We start from the raw sequence: 18,136 nt of genomic DNA on the forward strand, positions 1-18,136 counted from the left end.
AAATTTTACAGACCACAGGTCGCGCAAGAGGGAGGAGGCTCTGGCCCCCACCGTCACCTTACCTCCTTGGACCTGCACGAGGATGAAGCCATCGCAACAGGAATCACGGTCACAGGCGAGAAGACAGAAGAGATGGACCTCGGTCAGACTGGCTCCTGAGGCTGAGAAGGCGACGGGCCTGTACATTCCAGAGAGTGCACTTTGGAAACCAGTTTGTTCAAATCTTTTCTGACCTGTGATGGTGAACTCTTGGCCTGGGAGGAAAGCAAAAATATAAACTTTTTCAAACTCTAAAAGGAACGCAGACTGTGCTGGTCACACGACAGTGGACCCTCTGACCACAACAGGTGCAGAGTTCAGTCCAGAGAGATGCCCTCTGTGTCATAAAACCCCTGGACCTCCCGTGGGTGCAGATCATGGAGACCTAGCCCCAAATCAGCGGACCCGGACAAACGCCCACCACACCTTGGAGGGTCTGCAGGGGAGATGTGGAGAGCAGGCATTTATTATGGTTTTATCACCAGTAAATATCTTCTGAGCTCTAACTGTGTACACAGACACCAGACCACACGCTTTGCCCAGACAACCTCACTTCAGGCTCAGCGTTCTGGATTTGGGCTCGGCATGCTCTGCCAGCACGTGCGTTTCTGTAACACAATGACGCGAACGCGTGGTGCACAGGCATGTTGGCTGCTGCGATGCTGAGTCGCCCTGGTTGACCTGCAGTGTCCCCAGCGTGTCCCTGCTCTATGCCATCAAACCACAGGCCAATGCGGCACTTACACACACAGCCAAAGACGGCAAGCTGCAGACACACAGCACTACGTGATACCCAGCAGCCCACAGGCTTCTTCTTGCCTCAGACAGGCCAGTTATTTTTAGAGCATCCTTTTGCAAATATGAGGTTTTTTATCAGATATATATATACACATATATTTCACTACAGCCAAAATGTCTGTTCTATTATTATGTCCATTTTACATTTGAGGAAAGAGAGCCTTAGCAAGTGAGCAGTCTGGCCTAGGTTTACACAGTTCATCGGTGGCAGAAAGAACACCAGAGCCTGTGCTGTAGGTCACCCTGACCTCCCAGTGGCCTAGCAGGTCACCAGGTCTTAACCAACTCACACACCTAAAGCTGGGGGAGACCTTACAGCCGAGAGTGCAAGCTTCAGAACCAGACAGACCCAAGTGCAAATCTTCGCAGCACCCTGGGCATGTGAGTTCTTAGTTCCTCAGAATCTCAGCTTCCTCTCCTGTAACCAGGCATGTAACCCTCGCAGATGATGTTGAGTGGATGAAAAGATAGACTGAACATTAAAAGGTTGAGCCATGAACCTGGCCCTTAGCTGACACTCAGCGGATATATTACAGGTGCCCAAAAAAGCCAGCATCTTTTCCTCCAAGCCCTGGCTCACTCAGCCCCTGCTGCCTGACTGCCCTCTAACTGTGCCAGGCCCATCATGCACCAAAGCCCAGCTTAACTTAAAGAGCCCATGTCCCAGCTTTATTGGGTTAGAATTCACCTCTCACCCTCAATCTCTCTTACACTGTCTGTGCCTCTACTAAGTCTCTGCCATCCTTCACCCAGTGGTTAAGCCACTTGGGACAGCAACTGCTCTCACACCAGCTGTGATTCCTGGACCCAGTCCTGCTGGCAGAGGTGGGAGTCGCCAGCCATGTGTGACTCCTCGAATATCAATTCCAGTTCATCAGAGTCATGTTGCAATAGCCACATTCCAAGTGCCCAGTGGCCACGCAGCTACCAGCTGTCATGCTGGACAGCAGAGACTTCTGGAACATTTCCACACCTGCAGAGAGGGCCGCCCAGACGGTAGGGCCACGTCTCAGCTCCCAGGGCATCCTCCACACAGCCTGCCCTGAGATGTGGGCATGTGGGCCCCTCCCCATCCTCCGTTCTGACATCTGAGCACCCAAAGCAGTTCACGTCCATTTTTCTTTTCCTTTTTAAATTGTCATAAAATATACATAATGAAAGATTTACCATTTTAACCATTTTTAAGTGTACAGTTCAAAGGCAAAAAGGTACATTCACAGGATCTGCAGCATCACCACCATCTACCTCCAGAACTGAAAGGTTTTTCATCCTCCCAACTGAAACTCTGTCCTCATCAAACACTGTTTCTGCATCCCACTTTCCCCAGCTCCTAGTAACCACTTCTCCATTTTCTTCTCCATGAATGTGTCTCTTCTAGGTACCTTACGTCCATGTTTACCCCAATGTCCTGTTTCATTTTCATCAAAGCACTGATCACCCTCTGAAGTGCTCTTGTTGTTGGATCAATTCCTCTATCAGCTGTGATTCTGATTTTGATCAGAGGTGCATCCATAGCACCTGCTGAAGTGCATATCCCACCACGGGCTCTGGGTAAACACATATGGGGTGTGCCGTGCTGGGTTCACCCACACGGTGGTCAAGTCGTGAACAATAGAGCAGGTTTGGGAGATCCTCCCAAGCTGGGGGAGGCAGGGCCTGAAGTCTTGGGTCCCCTGGATGAAGTGTGACCAGATGCTTCCTGTTTCTAGGCTTCCTCTGTGAAATGAGGGCTAGACAATCTCCAAGGAACCCTCAGGCCCTGACTCCCTTTTACTCTGAAAAAGCATGTGGTTCCTCCTCCATGGTCAAGACCACGGGCTTGGGCAGAGAATGGCCCTCAAGGACAAGCCAAGCTGTACCATCTTCCAGGTCACCTAAGCTCCAGCGTGTGGATGGACATGCTGACTACCTACTGGGCGCCATGGAGTTTTCGAGAGACCTTCAGAAACTGTGTCCTTTCTACCTCAGCTGTGGCACTGTATTCCCATTTTTACAGAAAGTAAAATAAAGAAGGCATTGCTGATCAAAGAACTAGTACGTTGGGGGTGAGTCTAAACCTAGATCAAGTTTACCCCCACCTCCCTTCCCTTTCCCTTACACCACAATTCAGAATGGCTGGGTCTGTGCATTTTCTGCTTGAAAAAATAAAAAGCAAAACAAAACAAAAAAGGGCAAAAAACAGTTCTGTCCTTGATTCAGTTTGGCAGCAAAGAAGCTTCACAATTTCCCTCGCAATTTTCCTCCAAAGTATAAACTTTCAGGAGATGAGAAAAAAATAACAAACACTTAAAAAGAAATAAAATTGCATTAAAAAAAATGATAAAAGGCCAAAGCAGAGTTTTCAAGAACATTTTTGAGAGGGGTTACTTGTTTTATTTGGGTTTTCTGTTTCAGAAAATGATCTCTGTGCTCTGTTATTTTTCAAAACGGGTAGTAAAAATAATTGGAATAAACACGGGCAGAAATTCTAAAACCCTGGCCAGAGATCAGAGAAAACAGAACCCTGCTGGACTCCCTCCTCACAGGGGAGCTCTCATTTAAGACGGGGTGGAGGTATTAGGCGAAAGAAGAGCCAGAGACCGAAGGACATGGTCGCTTGTCCTTGCCGTGGACCAAGCCTGCTTACGGGGTCAGCTGAGGCACTGGACCCGGGCGGACCAAGCCTCCCTGCAAGTGCCAGCTGCTTGCAGAGCAAGTCTGTGGCTGCTGGTGGCCAGGCTGCCTGCCCAGAGCCATGGACCTAGGGGAGTGACCTTCATTCCAACCCCCTAGTCCTCGCTCAGGCTCCCTGCCCTGTCTTCCTGTCCAGAGCCACAGCTTTGGGTCTTTGGGAAACCATTGGCAAGAGTGAAAAGGATCGTAGAAACCTCCACTTGAGCTTGCTCTTCACCACGTGCCTCAGGCTGTTTTAAAAGCATCGCATCATTCTAAAGCACCCTCTTTCCCACCTCCCAGCAACCTCGGTCCACCTGCAGCTCCCGTTTGACTAATGCAGGCCCAGCAGCCTGTGATGCCAAGAAACCTGCCCAAGATCACAGAGTTGGCGGCATCAGGGCCTGGGTCAACCCATCAGGTGGGCTCCAGCGCCTCACCCTTAACTGCAGGAAGTGAGGCCAGGGAGCCCTGACTAGCAAAGATATCACAGCTCACGGGCAGAGCCTAGTCGTGGCCCCGCGGACAGGGCAGAGTGTGCATGCCATAGGATTCTTGGGAGAGGTCCACCGCTCCTCCCACACGTGCTACGGTGACCAAGAAGTGCCACCCTGTCCCCCTCTGTGAGGCCGCATGGGGGATTCAGACACACTTAGGCTCAAATGCAGATCCCCGATTTCTAGCAATACATAAGCCCTTGGGCCACTTTCTTAATCACTTTGAGCCCCAATTTCCTCATCTGTAAAACAGGGATTATGATACCCTTTTCGTCTTCCTTCGAGAATCTCTGTGAGGGGAGGAATGAAAGGATGTTTGGAGAAGTGAGCCATAAACTATAAATTATGAGATACCCTCGCTACTCAAAATGCGGTCCATGAACCAGCAGCTTTGGCACCCCTGAGAAGTTATTTGAAAGGCAGAATCTTGGCCTTACCTTGAGTTATTGAGCAAGAATACTGGAGTGGGTTGACATTTCCTACGACAGGGGATCTTCCCAACCCAGGGATTGAACCCGTGTCTCTTATGTCTCTCGCATTGGCAAACAGGTTCTTTACAACTAGCGCTACCTGGGACGGGCCAATGGTACTGCGTGTGCGCACTACAGCCGGAGGCGCTCCTGAGTGCAGGGTGGGGAAGAGACAAGTGTTTGGAGGTCTGGACTGCTTATGAGAGAGAGAGGAGAGTAGAGAGGAAAGCAGTTGTGGTGGAGGTCCCTGAGACGGAGGGCCGGTACCAGCAGCTGCAGGAAGCTCAGGGCCCGTGGACCAAGCTGGGAATGCCCCGGTATCACAGGCAGACTCAGGGGTCTGCACGGGGCACGGGGTGGACTCAGCTGACTTTGCCTGCAGCTTTCGTGTCTGCTCTTCAACTCAGGCCTTCACCTGCAGGAGGGCCTCCGCCATCCCTTGGGGCCTGGAGCAGCGTGCCACCCCTCTAAACTCGCCCTGTGGGAAAGCAGCTCCAAACACTGTGAACACGTGAATCCAGTGGGCCCCTCCAGTCATCCAGATCATCAACCTACCCTTTTTCAAATACACAGCTGGAGGGTCTCCTTCCCTGCTCCTCACTTTCACCTGACACCGAAGACTTCCAAAGCTGGTGGCCTGCGAGGTCCCCAATGCATCTTCACCCTGAAGATGGAAAGAAGCTCCATTAAAGTCCTGTGATGTTTAACATAATAATAAATTCAGCAAACATTGACCAAACTCTACCCAAAGTTAGGCTCAGGGGCTACAGAGATAAGTAAGAGAGGAAACCTCCTCCTTAATTTCTCCCTTTCTACTGGAGCACACGGACAGGTAAGCAGTAAATTCCAGCCAGAGTGTTAGCTGCAAAGATACATGTCATAAAAGAGGAGATAATTACCCCTGAAAAAGGAGTGCTTAATTCTTTGTGTGTGTGTGTGATCATCTCTGTAACTTCTAAAACAGCTCTATCAGGTAAGTGTTATTGATGTGTGCATTTTAAAATAAGGAAACCCAGGCTTAAAGAGGATGAGTAGATTGCAAAATCCACACAGCTAATTATGGAGTGGAGAGATATGAATCCCAGTTGGATTCTATTTTCCAAACAACCACTGGGCGACACTGCCAATTTAGGTGTTCTGGGGAGAGGGCAATCAGGAGTGGTTAATTCTACTGAGAAACAGAAGCTAGAAAATTTTCCCAGGAAAAGTGAATCCAGGTGGGGTTCTGATGTATAAATAAGAGTTTGTCAGGGGGAAACAAGGGATTTTAAGCAGAGGACATGGCGGAGGTGGAGACCTGGGATCCCACAGGTGTTTTGATTAACTAGGTCCAGTGGTTGTCAGGGGCTGTCTGTTACAGGGATGGGAGGCAGGTGGTGGGTGGGAGAGAGAGAGGCAGGGGCCAGCCTGTGGAAGACCTTGTTTGGCACATGGCTTGTATGTGGTGAGGATCAGGGGAAGACTCTTTAGCTTGAAAATAAGGAGGTTAGACATCTATAAATCGTGTCATTCTTGTTTATCTCTGATCTCTAGTTCCAGAGCTCTTGCTGTGTGGGTTTGCTGGGGTAAATCTGTATCCATTTATGTCTTGTTTCTAGTACTTTGCCTCCTCCAGAGTTACCCAACTTTGAGTTTCCCAGTTCAATTTTGGGAATTTGGGGAGGGCAGAAGCTAAAACAAAGGCTTTTGGAAAGCAATCACTCTCCTTGCTTTTTAGATAAAAATCAGACTCGTTGAACAGATGCTGGTATGCAGAGGGAAGAAAGGCCTTTAAGCAGGAAACATTCCTGCAGGTGGAAAGGATCTGAGTTTTAGGTCCCAGATTACAGGTGCCCTGACCCATCTGCTAAAATTGCCGATACCCTACCACTTTGACGTATGGAAAGAACAATTTCATGTGGCTCTAATATTTAACTTATCTTTTCCTTTTTAAAGTTATAATCATATTTTACTTCTACAATAAGAAAGAATGCTGGAGTCTGGGACTCAGATGGTATTTGGGGCTCTGGTGTGTCCAGTGACCCAAGTTGCCCAGTGAGATAAGGGGGTGGGGGACAGAGGCAAGGGGCTCATCACTGCAACCCTCTTTTGATGAATCTACCAGGAAATGATGCTGCTCAGATGAATAGTCCCTATGTCAGCTTCAGCCTGAGCCATCACCAGTCCCCTACAGTTTCAATTTCCCAAAATCCCATCATTTTGAAGAAATGGAGGAAATGTGGGACCACTTGTTGATAATCTCATTCCCTCATCTGCTCAGAGTGGTGTCAATTCAATGAGGGCATGTCTGATGTAGGACAGACACGAGACAGAACTTCCACGCGGCTGCCACGACTCACCAGATCGGAAGTCGTGCAGGCGATGTTGTCACTTGCCCAAGCATAGAAATCACAGGACACTTCTGATCCCGCTGTGGACACCGTGAGGAAGCCGCAGGCCTCGTCCAGTACACAGTCTGCAAGAACCAGAGGACAGTCAGCTACCTGTCTCTCAGTGATACAGAGGACAGACAGACACAAACGCCTACTCCCTGCCCCTCAAACACACACACAGACTGTAACAGTGACTACTGGTGGAGGACTGGAGGAGTATGAGAAAATTCTTGTGAAGATGAATGCTCAATATGTGGTAATTTTTACTATTCGTCTCTGGCCTCACCCTTGAAATAGACAGCTGCATCTCCTGAGCTGGACTAAATGCTCTACAAAGAACAAATGTCCCTCAGTGCTTCTCCATTAACATCTGGCAGAGCCTCCTTCTTGGCAGGCAGTGGATGCTCTATAAACTCAGAACTAAAATTATGAGTTAGATGTACATTTTGGAAATCAATTGGTTTACAGAGTATTTCTGAAGAAGTATATTTGATTATGATCTCAAAGGTTGTACTTGATGTGTCTTGCAAGATCAGCACTGTGTATTCCTATGGCACCACCCACGTGCCTGGCCCCCCATCACCCCTCACCTGCCAAGCACTGCGTCAATGAGGACTCAGAACCGGGAACTTCAGACCTGACCATCACAGCCGCATCAGCACTGAAGATCACCTTAGATTCTGGAAGCTTCTCAAATTTCCGCATCACTGAAATGTAAGCATATCCGTGAAATTTGACTCTGAAGAGTCTGGGGTCTCTGCAGAGAAGCTAAAAGGAGCTTTAGGTCAAGAAATCACTTCCCACCCATTGCTTATGCTCACACAGGTGCTCCAAAAAGACAAATTCCCTTTGAAGGATAGTTCCAGAAGCTGCCTCATAGCTAATACTGAGAGCTATCACTCATCATGTCTCCTTTTTTTTCCATCTCATTGTCTGAAAGTAAGAAGAATATTTAATATATGTTAATCCTCACAACTCCCTGTTTCACATTGATACTGATTTTCTACATAAATTTATATTTTCTGTCCTTATCTTTGAATGCTAATAATATCTCATAATTATTTTATGTATAATGATACAAATAAAATATTTTATTTATAATGATATCTCATGTTTATTGTTAAACAACTTGACCTCTTTCTGGAAAGAAAAATTATTTTTAAAAGATAAAACACATGCATGTGGGTTCGTGTAAGTCTGAATAGGCACCATGTGGCTCAGACATTTTTATGATAGCATTTGTCTAAATGATACATCAGCATCTGTTTTCCCAGGTACTGTCAGCACACCTGAGCTCCTATCTGTCACAATGACACAGTCACGAGTTCATGGAACTAGGCAAGAGAGGAGAAAGAAATAAAATTTCTCAAGGCTATGAAACTTGGAACTCACCCTTCACCAAGCAAAAAAAAAAGCATGGCAGGTTACTAGCTCTCTAGGAATGAAACTCATTTTACAGGCCAAAGTACTCAAAAGCACTAATATTTTACAGGTAACTATCAAAAAATAAGCCCTGAAGTACATGAGTACTGATTTTTTTTGAAGATGTGGTGATAAATAGGTATGAATCAGACACAACCAAGCAACTAAGCCCAACACATGTAAGCCCTCATCCTCACACACACCCATTGCTTTATTTTTTTTTCATTTATTTGTATTAGTTGGAGGCTAATTACTTCACAATATTGTAATGGTTTTTGCCACACATTGACATGAATCAGTCATGGATTTACATGTGTTCCCCATTGCTTTAAAAACGAGATCGTGTCTGGGTTGATTTTCATCACGTCAGTACTTTCAAGGCCATCCTAAGCAATCTGTTCTCAGTTTTCAAAATAAGTGTGGCGGAACAAAGTGTGTTTGGAGTGGGAATAGGAGAGGGGAGTATTAATATAGTAGAAATGACAGGCGTTAAGCCTTCGGAAACTTTGATGCGAAAAACTCTCATTTTACAAAGTGGACCTCATTGATCTTAGAAGCGGCTAGGTTCATATGCTTAGTCCATAATCAGCCCTTCCCATCTCCTCCTTTCTTCTTTATTTTTTGTACTCCTTAATATTTTGTTTATAGGGACCAGAAGCTCCAATCCAGCTAATCCATCTTATACTCAGCACAGTGTCCTTAAGGCTTGGTTGGTGTGGACAAGAAGCTCACAGCCTGCTAGGAAACTAAATAAAAGTTGAATTTTTTCAGTTTCCAATTAAATTAGTCTCAAGAGCTGTAAATGTGGTAAGTTTAGCACCTCAATTAGAGAATCGGCTGATTTTCACCTAAGAGACACCACAGTGATGGAGATCTCGACATCTCTCAGAAAAAACTCATTGACAAAGAGAATAGGAACAATCTGTGAACTGAGTTACCAAAGAGTCCATGGAATATTGAGTTAGTATGCAGATGTATACATCCTCTTGTTGTTACATCCCACATGCCTTATAGTTGATTACAAATTTACATACATACATATTTACAGATGTCTTGGGAAAAGGATTAAAGGTCAGCATCAAGGCACAGCACCCTATTTGGTCACACAGCTATTTCCAGCTCGTGAAACTGGCCATAGGAGTTCAGATGGTGGGAAAATCCCCTTCCTTTAGGTGCCCTTCAGGAGACTGATCTGATCATGCATGCTCAGTCACTCAGTCGTGTCCAGCTCTTTGTGACCCCATGGACTGTAGCCCGCCAGGCTCCTCTGTCCATGGGACTGTCCTGGCAAGAATACTGGAGTGGGTTGCCATTTCCTCCTCCAGGAGATCCTCCCGACCCAGAAACCTAACCTGTGACTTCGGCATCTCCTGCCTTGGCAAATGGACTCTTTACCACTGAGCTGCCTAAGAAGCATAAGTTCTGAAGAAGCCCAGATAATTAGAGCCATTCGTTCATTGTGTCTCCAGTATTCTTGCTGAGTAAGTTTGGAGCTTTGCATAAGAAGCCAGAGATTCTGAGGACCTATCTGGAGGCTCTTCCTACAGCACCTCAGGGAGGCGTCATCAAAGTTGGCAAAGCTGAGCCGTGTTCCTTGTAAACATTTCTGATGCCACTGACTGAACGGGCCTTTCTGCTCCAGATGAATGAAGGCCAGAGTGAGCCAGGAAATGCTTTACAAAGTGTGCATTACAGTCCACACAGCGGAGCTGGTGGCAGGGGTGCAAAGAGGGCTGGAGTTAAGATGCGAGCACCCAGAGCAGCAGTCATCACCACCGTCCTTGGGCAAGTGGCCTTCCTCTCCCTCATTTGTAAAGGACAGCAAAGATCTGCCTAACTGAGTCCTTAAAGCTCTGACTGTCCTTACAGCTCTAACTCCCCTGACTGCTATTTCTGCCCAAGAGGATGGACTATGGAAAAAAGCCATAAAGATTTTCATTGGATTTGCCATGAGATTTTATCCATGGACATGAAAGTTTGTTCATGGACACACATGCACAAATCCTTGGCATTTATCAGTTCTTTGCAAAGTCATTTCATCTCCATTTTGCAGATGGGGAGACTGTTGAAGGTAAGTGACTTGCCCAGCATTACAAGACCCGTAAAGGGCACCATTGGGATTAAACTAGTTCTGCACCCCATCCCATTACACCTAGGACTGTAGGATACCTGTCCGTTCACACAGGGCTTTGTATCCATTATCTCATCGAAGAGCTGGGCTCAGTGAACATTTGTCATTTTCACAGGATGATATTGACCCTCACTGTGTCTCATGAAGTGAGCAGGAGGCTGCCAGGGTGATGAGGCTCAGAGAAGTTGAGCAATTTGTTCTGGGTCACCCAGCAAGTAAGTTTGGGAAGAAGGACTGGCCCTGGGGTCTTCCCCTAACATCCCACTGAGGGAGAAACACTGACCACTTCTGAGGGGCAAGCTGCCCACAAGAAAGGAAACCTCAGCAGATGAATGACTTTTAAATTCATTTCTCATGAGGCTGAGTACTTAGGGGTGAGGTTTCATGATGTCGGAAATATTTTTCATTTTTCCAATGATTAAAAAAGAGAGACAGAAAGAGCAAAACAATAATAATTTTTGGATCTGGGTGATGAATATTTTTTCATCCTACTATTCTTTCAACACCTACATAGCTTAGAAGTGTTCAAAATAAAAGGTTGGGGACAAACACATCTTGCGTGTCTCTCCCATTTTAGAAAGCCCGGTGAGATTACACGCCCTGTCCCCAGGAGTGGCCTGCACGTACTCAGACACTGGGTGTCCACCAGCGGGGCCTCGGCCTCCGTCCAGGGCAGCCTCCGCCCCTCGCCATCCACGCAGAAGGCCTTCCCGCTGGTCCTGTCCCTCTGGCTGGCTCGGTACTGGCCATCCTGGTCACACTGCAGGCCCACCTCATTCTTCTGACAGTCGGTGACACCTGGAACCAAAGATGAATACAACCATCAGTGTCGTTGGGACTTCCCTGGTGGTCCAGTGGTTAAGACTCCATGCTTCCACAGCAGGGGGGGGGGGGGCAGTATAGGTTCAATCCCTGGCTCCGCATGGCCAAAAAAAACTATCAGTGTTATGCTTCTGGGGTCCCCTATCTGCCCAGCTCCCAGTCCTTGATCAGACATCCAAGTCCCATGTCTGAGCCAGACACACTCCCCCAGCTTCAGACTTGTCAGTGTCCCCACCCTGACAGAAGAACAAAGTCTGGGCTCACCTTTGGGCCACTAGGGCCTCTGTGACCTGCACCCGCCCATCTGACCCTCCATCTGCACATGTGTGTCCACATCAGTGGGTACCACCAGCTCTGATACCATTTTCTGGACTCCGACTCTGCCCCCTGGTTCTTCTCCTGGTGCCCAACTCTCCCTGGTTCTCGGGGAGTTAACTCTCTGCCACCCAGTCCTCATTTCCTCAGGGAAGTCCCTTGATGTCCCTTGATGCCCAAGTGTCACACGCTGTCCTCTGGACCCGCATCTCTGCTCAGAGCCAGAAGCATGGTGACTATGGCCATCAGTCTGTGGAAGGACTGGTTCGCAGCTGTCTGCCTCCCTCCCCAGCGGGCAGGGACTCACCTGGTTCTGCTTCCTGTTATATCCCAGTGTCTTGCTCAGCACCTGACACGTAATATAAGCCCCCCTGCCCGCCCTGGCCTTTGATACTATGGTTTATAATAAGAAATACGTATCTGGTCTTGATCCGCCATGCGTAGAAGTGACGTTCAGAGAAAGAAGGTAACTCGGCCGAGGTCACAACAGAAGGAGGGAGAGTGGGGAGCAAAGGGGAGCAAATGCGTTTGGGGCGGGGGTCCCGAGCCCCTGCCTCCTGCTCAGCTGCCCACCGCGTGTGTATGCAGCACGCCCTCCACAAACAAGGACCAGCGCCTAGCAGGGAACCCCTTCCCAGAAAGGGTCCCTCGGGCCGTGTGACAGTGCCTCACGTCATCCCAGACTGCAGTGACTAGAGCCACGTGTGGACATCAAGGATGCTGTGTTCCCGGGGAAGAATCTCTTCTCTAGAAGGGATCTGGACTTCCAGCCTCGGGAATTCCTCTGGCTTCTACTTCCTTGGATATACCGCCCTATTTCCACTGCTCTCCTGACCAAAGAAGACCTCCTCTATCACAGAAGGGGACTTGATCTCTTTTGATTAATTATTTTACAACTCCAAACACGGCTCAGATTTCAAATAATAGTAGCCACGGTTGCCTCACGTTGATGCCATTTCAGACTACCATGAAAAGATGTGCAACGAGGCAAGTTATGGGTCCCTGCGAGGGAAAACCCGACCCTCCCCAGGTGACTGTTAAGTAAATAGACCGAGTGAAATCACATGACATACAGGAAGGCCACTGTGCACACAGACCTGACAAATCCATGGGCCCAGAAAGGGAATATGAGCTACACGGTGGTGGTGACTGTAGGTGGAAAACATCTTCCACTTCTAAATCTGATAACACTGACTTACAAAAATCGGAAGTTTCAGAATCAGACAATACCAAGATCAAAGGCCGGTGATGTCACTTTTTGAGCGACTTTCACACTAGCTGAACGACTTTAGCTAAGTTTCATCAGATGAGTCTTGGCTTTCTTAAACAAAAGTTGAACTCATGTTTATCTGAAAGGGTAATTGGGAAGACTGACTGAGACAACGCTCGTGACGTGTCTGGCCTCGGTCTTAATGCAGCGTAGGCATTCAAAGGTGGTGCCCCTTTGACTATGCTATGGACACAGTGGTGCTAAAGAGTGGGCAGTTATGCCCCACACTTAAGAGATTCTTGGCATTGTTTGGGAACAGGCTGGTTGTCACAATTTGGTGTGCATGAATGAGGTGCTTCCAGCATCTGATAGGTAAGGACCAGTGATGCTGCTAAATAAATATCCTCTCACGCAAGGGACAGCTCTCCCAAATGAAGAACTGTCTGTCTCCAGATTTCAGGAGTATCAAGGTTGAGCTGTCTTGCTGTATTCGCATGGCACTGTAGGGCTTCTCTTTCGTGGCAGGACCCATGAGGACTTACAGTGAGTCTGGCTGAAAGCTCCAGCATAAACGGTAGTTCTGCCCTCAGGACAGGGAACACAGGCCAGGCTCCCTGCCTGTTCTTGGTAGAATCCAGCAGGACAGGGAATGCACTGCTCATCCTGAAAATAGCTTCCTTCCGGACACTTGACTAGAAGAGATCAACGGAGTAACGAGGTTAAAAAACAAGACACCTACTGTACAATTACAACCTCAGAATGCATTGGATCTGTGAAATTCCAAAATCAGACAAGAACTCATTCATTTAGCAAATGCCCACTAGGAATGCACCGTGCATCAGGCTGCAAGAGTGGAGGATAAGCCGTGAAGAAGGTCCACAAGGTTCCTGCTCTCCAGGAGCTGAGGGGCTGGTAGGATGAGAGGGTGTCTGACAAGAATGTCAGATGCGAGTGAGGGGAAGCAGGAGCAGAGGGCATGAGAGTGAGGAAGGCCCCTCTGAGAGACGACTCGTGAGACCTGATGGGTGAGGAGTACCCCAGGCAAGGATGCAGAAGAGAATTTCAGACAGAGGGAACAGCAAGTGCGAAAATCCTGAGGCAGGAATGAGTTTGGATTCTCCAAGGAATGGAAAGAGAAAAGCCAAACAGAGCCAGCTACTGAGTTAGAGCTTAATGGAGAAAGAGAAGGGTGTCATGAGATGAAGTTGGAGAACATCCTTAAAGATGAGCACCCATCCTTAGATTGCCATGGGAACGTGGTGGAGAACAGTGAGGGGTGCAAACTTTGGGGTCAGACAGACCCAAGAAAGGCCCCCTCCTCCCTGTACCTAAATGACTGTGGGCTTCTCTGAGGCTGCATTTTCTCCTCCATGACATTTTATTGTTGCTTATTCACTAAGTCATGTCCAACTGTTTGCAACCCCATGGACTATAGCCCACAAGGCTCCTCTGTCCATGGGATTTCCCAGGCAAGAATACTGGAGTGGGTTGCCATTTCCTTCTCCAGGGGAATCTCCTCGACCCCAGAATCAAATCCACATCTCCTTCACTGGCACTCAGATCCTTTACCAATAAGCCACTGGAAAGCCGTCTCTGTAAAATGAGGATTCATTATATTATCCCACTGGAGTGCAGTAGTGATGTGCAGAAAGCATGTACCATAATCCAGACTCACAAGTGCTCAGCCTACAGGTGAGGGAGTTGTTCCTTGTACCTCAGCTCCTGCTCTCTCTACACAGGGTGCCCTCCCTCCGTGGGGTGATCTCAACCGTTCAGCACCATCTCACTCCACTCACATGGCCTCTTCCTCTGGGTCACTCAGTGATGGCGGGGCTCAGACCTGGGGCCACCGGGAAGTGAGATGCCCAGGGCACAGGATCGACAGAGGCGCTAGCGGTCAGGGTGTTGAGGCTCTGACTTCTCAGAAGCCCCAGGTGTGACCCTGGGAGTGGGGACCGGCTCCTGTTGGCACCCTGGACGCCTCCCTCCGCTCCTTCGCTTCCTGCCCGTGCACACCTGTCTGTCTGCAGACTCGCAGGGCCTCTGTCCCTCTGGCTGTAACACTCGTAGCCCATCCTACTGTGCTTCCTCCAACAGGACACAAGCTGGGAAACAGAAACCCAAACTGGACAGATGCCCGTCTCATAAAGGTTCTAAGTTGGCGTCCAAGAGCTCTGCTCTCCGGCGAGGGTATGAACTTGGCCACCCTGTTTCGGAAAGCTCAGACAAGGGATGGGAGAAAGAGGTTCCCTCTTGCCTTTTTTTTTGTTCCAGGGTGGTGTTCCTGAGTTTGTCAAGTAACTTCCGGAAGAAGTGAGCTGTTACTCAGGGAGGGTGGGAGTCAGAAGCATGCCCACTCTTGGGAGCACTGTCCCGGTGCCTCATGCGCCTCTGTGTACGCACTGCATGTACATCACCTCCGCACGTACAGGAGTTCGCATGTTATGCCCATTCCACAGATGAGAAAGTTGAGTCTCAGGACATCCATGCATGACGCCCCTTTGCCCACTGTAAAGGGCAGTGGGGAAGTAAAATTATAGACTACGCCAAGCACACTGCCAGATGCTTCACTGTCACCACCTTATGGAAAAGGTATTAGCACCATTCTGGTCTGGAGAAAACTGATGTTCAGGGTCAAGTTCAACCAGGCAGCGAGGTGATACGGATCTGAGTCCCATTCTCGCCAAACCAAAGCCTCTTCTCCACCCACCAATTCGGCCACCTTCTTTTGACGAAGAAATGAAGCCCATACGTGTGGGACCTGCTAGAACAGAGCCCGCGTGGATCTGACAGCTATGCTCCCGTGTGTTCATATGCGTGTAGTGTTTCTGAGTAAATCAGAAACCCAGGCCCATCTTGGAAACAGAACGGTGTGTTTTCCGGCCTGCCCGGCGCCACGCACACCCTCGTTCAGAGGGGAGTTTCGTTACTTCTATGAGTCACATTGTTGATCATCTCTAGTATTTTTACCTCCGTGTTGGGGCGTTTTTTTTTTTTTTTAAGCAGTCTCCAAGTTCATTGCTGAAGGAAAACAAAACCTGTGCAGCCAGCCTGAATTGCTGCCTCCGAACCCCGGGTGCAACTGAAGGGGCAGAAAAATGAAAGCTGAGATCTTTGCTGCCATAAACTTAAGGCCTCTCAACCACGCACAAGGAAACCGTGTTGTGTTTCTCTCCATCTCTGACGTCAAGTGTCTTTTCCATCCAAACGAACCCTTGTATACATCACGATGAGCCTCCTCCTCCAGTAAGTGGGTCCTCTTCACAGAAACAATTGGGTGTTTATCCTTCACTTAAATCCCCCCATGGAACTTGCTGGAAAACCCCTGCAGCCTCAGTTCCCTCCTCCGTAAAATGAGGCCATTTGGCCTATCTGAGTTTGCGAGTTTCACAAAGCTTTGGGGTTATGCCATCCCTCCTGCCAACCAGATCCCAGGGTCCCCAAATAAGGCAGCCACATTTGTGCTGAAGAAAACTACCTGAGGACAGGGAACAGTCCTTCCCTCCTCAGCCTGCTTTGCTCAAGCCCACCCCTGGCCTGGCCCTGTCACTCTCCAACTTAAAAGTCCCCCACTGGGGGACCCCACCAGACCAAGCCCCTTGCTGTGCGCCCAGGCACCTCCACGCTGTTCCCTGCCGACCACTCCGGCTCAATCTTTTGCCACGTTCCCCATACCCCCCATTCTCCAACCGCACGAACCATGTGCACGGGCCCCATAAAAGCCACAGCACTTCCTAACTGCCTGCTTTTCCACTAATCTCCATTTCTGGAATGTCCATCACTTTAGCAGCCTCAACACAGGGGCGCACACACATACACACACTCCACTGCTTGTCTGCCCTTATCCAAGCAGCAACTTCTACTCACCTGTATGACGTCACACCAGCCTTTGCTAGCCCAGCAAGCCTTCTCTGACTGCCCTGACTGCGATGCAAAAGGCTTTTCACATGATATTTTAGCTGTCTTTTCACTTAACCTCGCCTCAGCTAGACTATGAGCTCTTTGAAAGTTGGCTATGACTTTTGCTTCACTGAGTATTTCACATTATGTGTTTGACACATAATTACATTTTGAAAGTTTGGATGGGATGGTTGAAAGGATGGATGGAAGGATGGACAGATGGATAGAGAGATGGAAGGAAGGAGAGAGGAAGAAAAAGGAAGGAAGAAAGGAAAGGAGGAAGGGGGGAAGGAAACAAGACACAACTTGTTACTTTTGAAAAAAATCCATGGAGAACTAGCTCTATAATAAGAACTTGTAGTGAATGAGTGAGCAAATGTTGTCCAGAATGGAAATAGAAAATCCAGACAGTTTCCCTGGGACTCTCCTTTAATGGGCCAATTTGGCATGAAGGCTGCCTGCAGGTAATTCTGAAGGAAAGCCATTTGGCTGGCCTTGAGGCAAGAGGTTGAACGTAACTGACCCCATGGGAGTTGCAAACAAAGCCTCCCGCTCCTGCAACAGGTACTGCATAGGTCAAGACGGCCCTGCCTACCGGAGTAAGGGGAGGCAGACACTCTCATTGGTCCCCCTGAGTCACTGCCCTCCCAGGGGACCATCCAGATTAGCCCCCCAAGACGGCACACAGAAACCCTGCTTTATCTCCATAAGACAATGCTCTGCTTGTAGCCTCGCAGCTGTGTTCCAGATGTGCTTCAGAGGGAAAAGAGTCAATTAGAATAGATTGAAGGATCAGAGGGCGTGATTCACCAAGAGCCCTTGTTGAGAAGGGAGACTTGTGAATCGGAGGACAGAACAAAAATTATGGAACCAGCACAGCTGAGTTGAACTCTCACGTAGCCAATTGACAACAAAACCACCTGTTGAAGTTTCACTATGTGTGAATCGGCATGCTTTGTATTGATTATATTCTGCTATGCAAATTGCAACCCCCCATGAAATAGATATCACTGTCCCTGGTTTCCAGATGATGCCTAATGAAGATGGACAGTGTCCCTAGAACCCACACTGCGGAAGTGGTGGAACCTTGGCTTGAACCCAGATCCATCTGACTTAAAAGACTTCCAACTTCCTGACACTGTCAATTGTATTCCCCCCACTGCTTCATTCATCCCATGAGATTAAAGATACTGAACTCTCTGGACCAGAGCAATGCAGAAACTCAGTAGAGGATGGATGCTATCACAGATACTGGAAAAAACCTGGGGCTTTTGGTACTGCTTTTGTGAATTCCATTCTGGACCTTTCTGAGCATTTGGAGTGAGGGGTGGGGATGAATGGTGTGCTCAACAACTCTTTGTGAATCAGTAAAAAGCTGCCGCAGTTGACAAACAGAATGCAGGGTTATGTAGAGCTAAGATGGGCAGACTGCAGCCTTCGGACCAAATACTGCTCACCTTCTGTCTGGCAAATGAAATTTTACTAGAACGCAGCCTTCTTCCCCCCAC

General features: G+C 48.4%; 1 protein-coding gene across 1 annotated transcript in view; it reads right to left on the reverse strand.

The window, feature by feature from the left end:
- The window catches only part of TG (thyroglobulin), a 238,090-nt gene that overhangs the window by 176,905 nt on the left and 43,049 nt on the right, over positions 1-18,136 (reverse strand). Inside the window, exons 21-26 of the mRNA XM_070476976.1 lie at positions 13,271-13,420; positions 11,009-11,179; positions 7,419-7,535; positions 6,796-6,911; positions 5,012-5,120; positions 63-254 (exon numbers count right to left, since the gene is read on the reverse strand). Coding sequence (XP_070333077.1) covers positions 63-254; positions 5,012-5,120; positions 6,796-6,911; positions 7,419-7,535; positions 11,009-11,179; positions 13,271-13,420 — 855 coding nt within the window. The remainder of the gene's footprint in view (positions 1-62; positions 255-5,011; positions 5,121-6,795; positions 6,912-7,418; positions 7,536-11,008; positions 11,180-13,270; positions 13,421-18,136) is intronic.

Source organism: Odocoileus virginianus, chromosome 15, assembly GCF_023699985.2.
Source record: "Odocoileus virginianus isolate 20LAN1187 ecotype Illinois chromosome 15, Ovbor_1.2, whole genome shotgun sequence".
In the NCBI taxonomy this organism is placed as follows: Eukaryota; Metazoa; Chordata; class Mammalia; order Artiodactyla; family Cervidae; genus Odocoileus; species Odocoileus virginianus.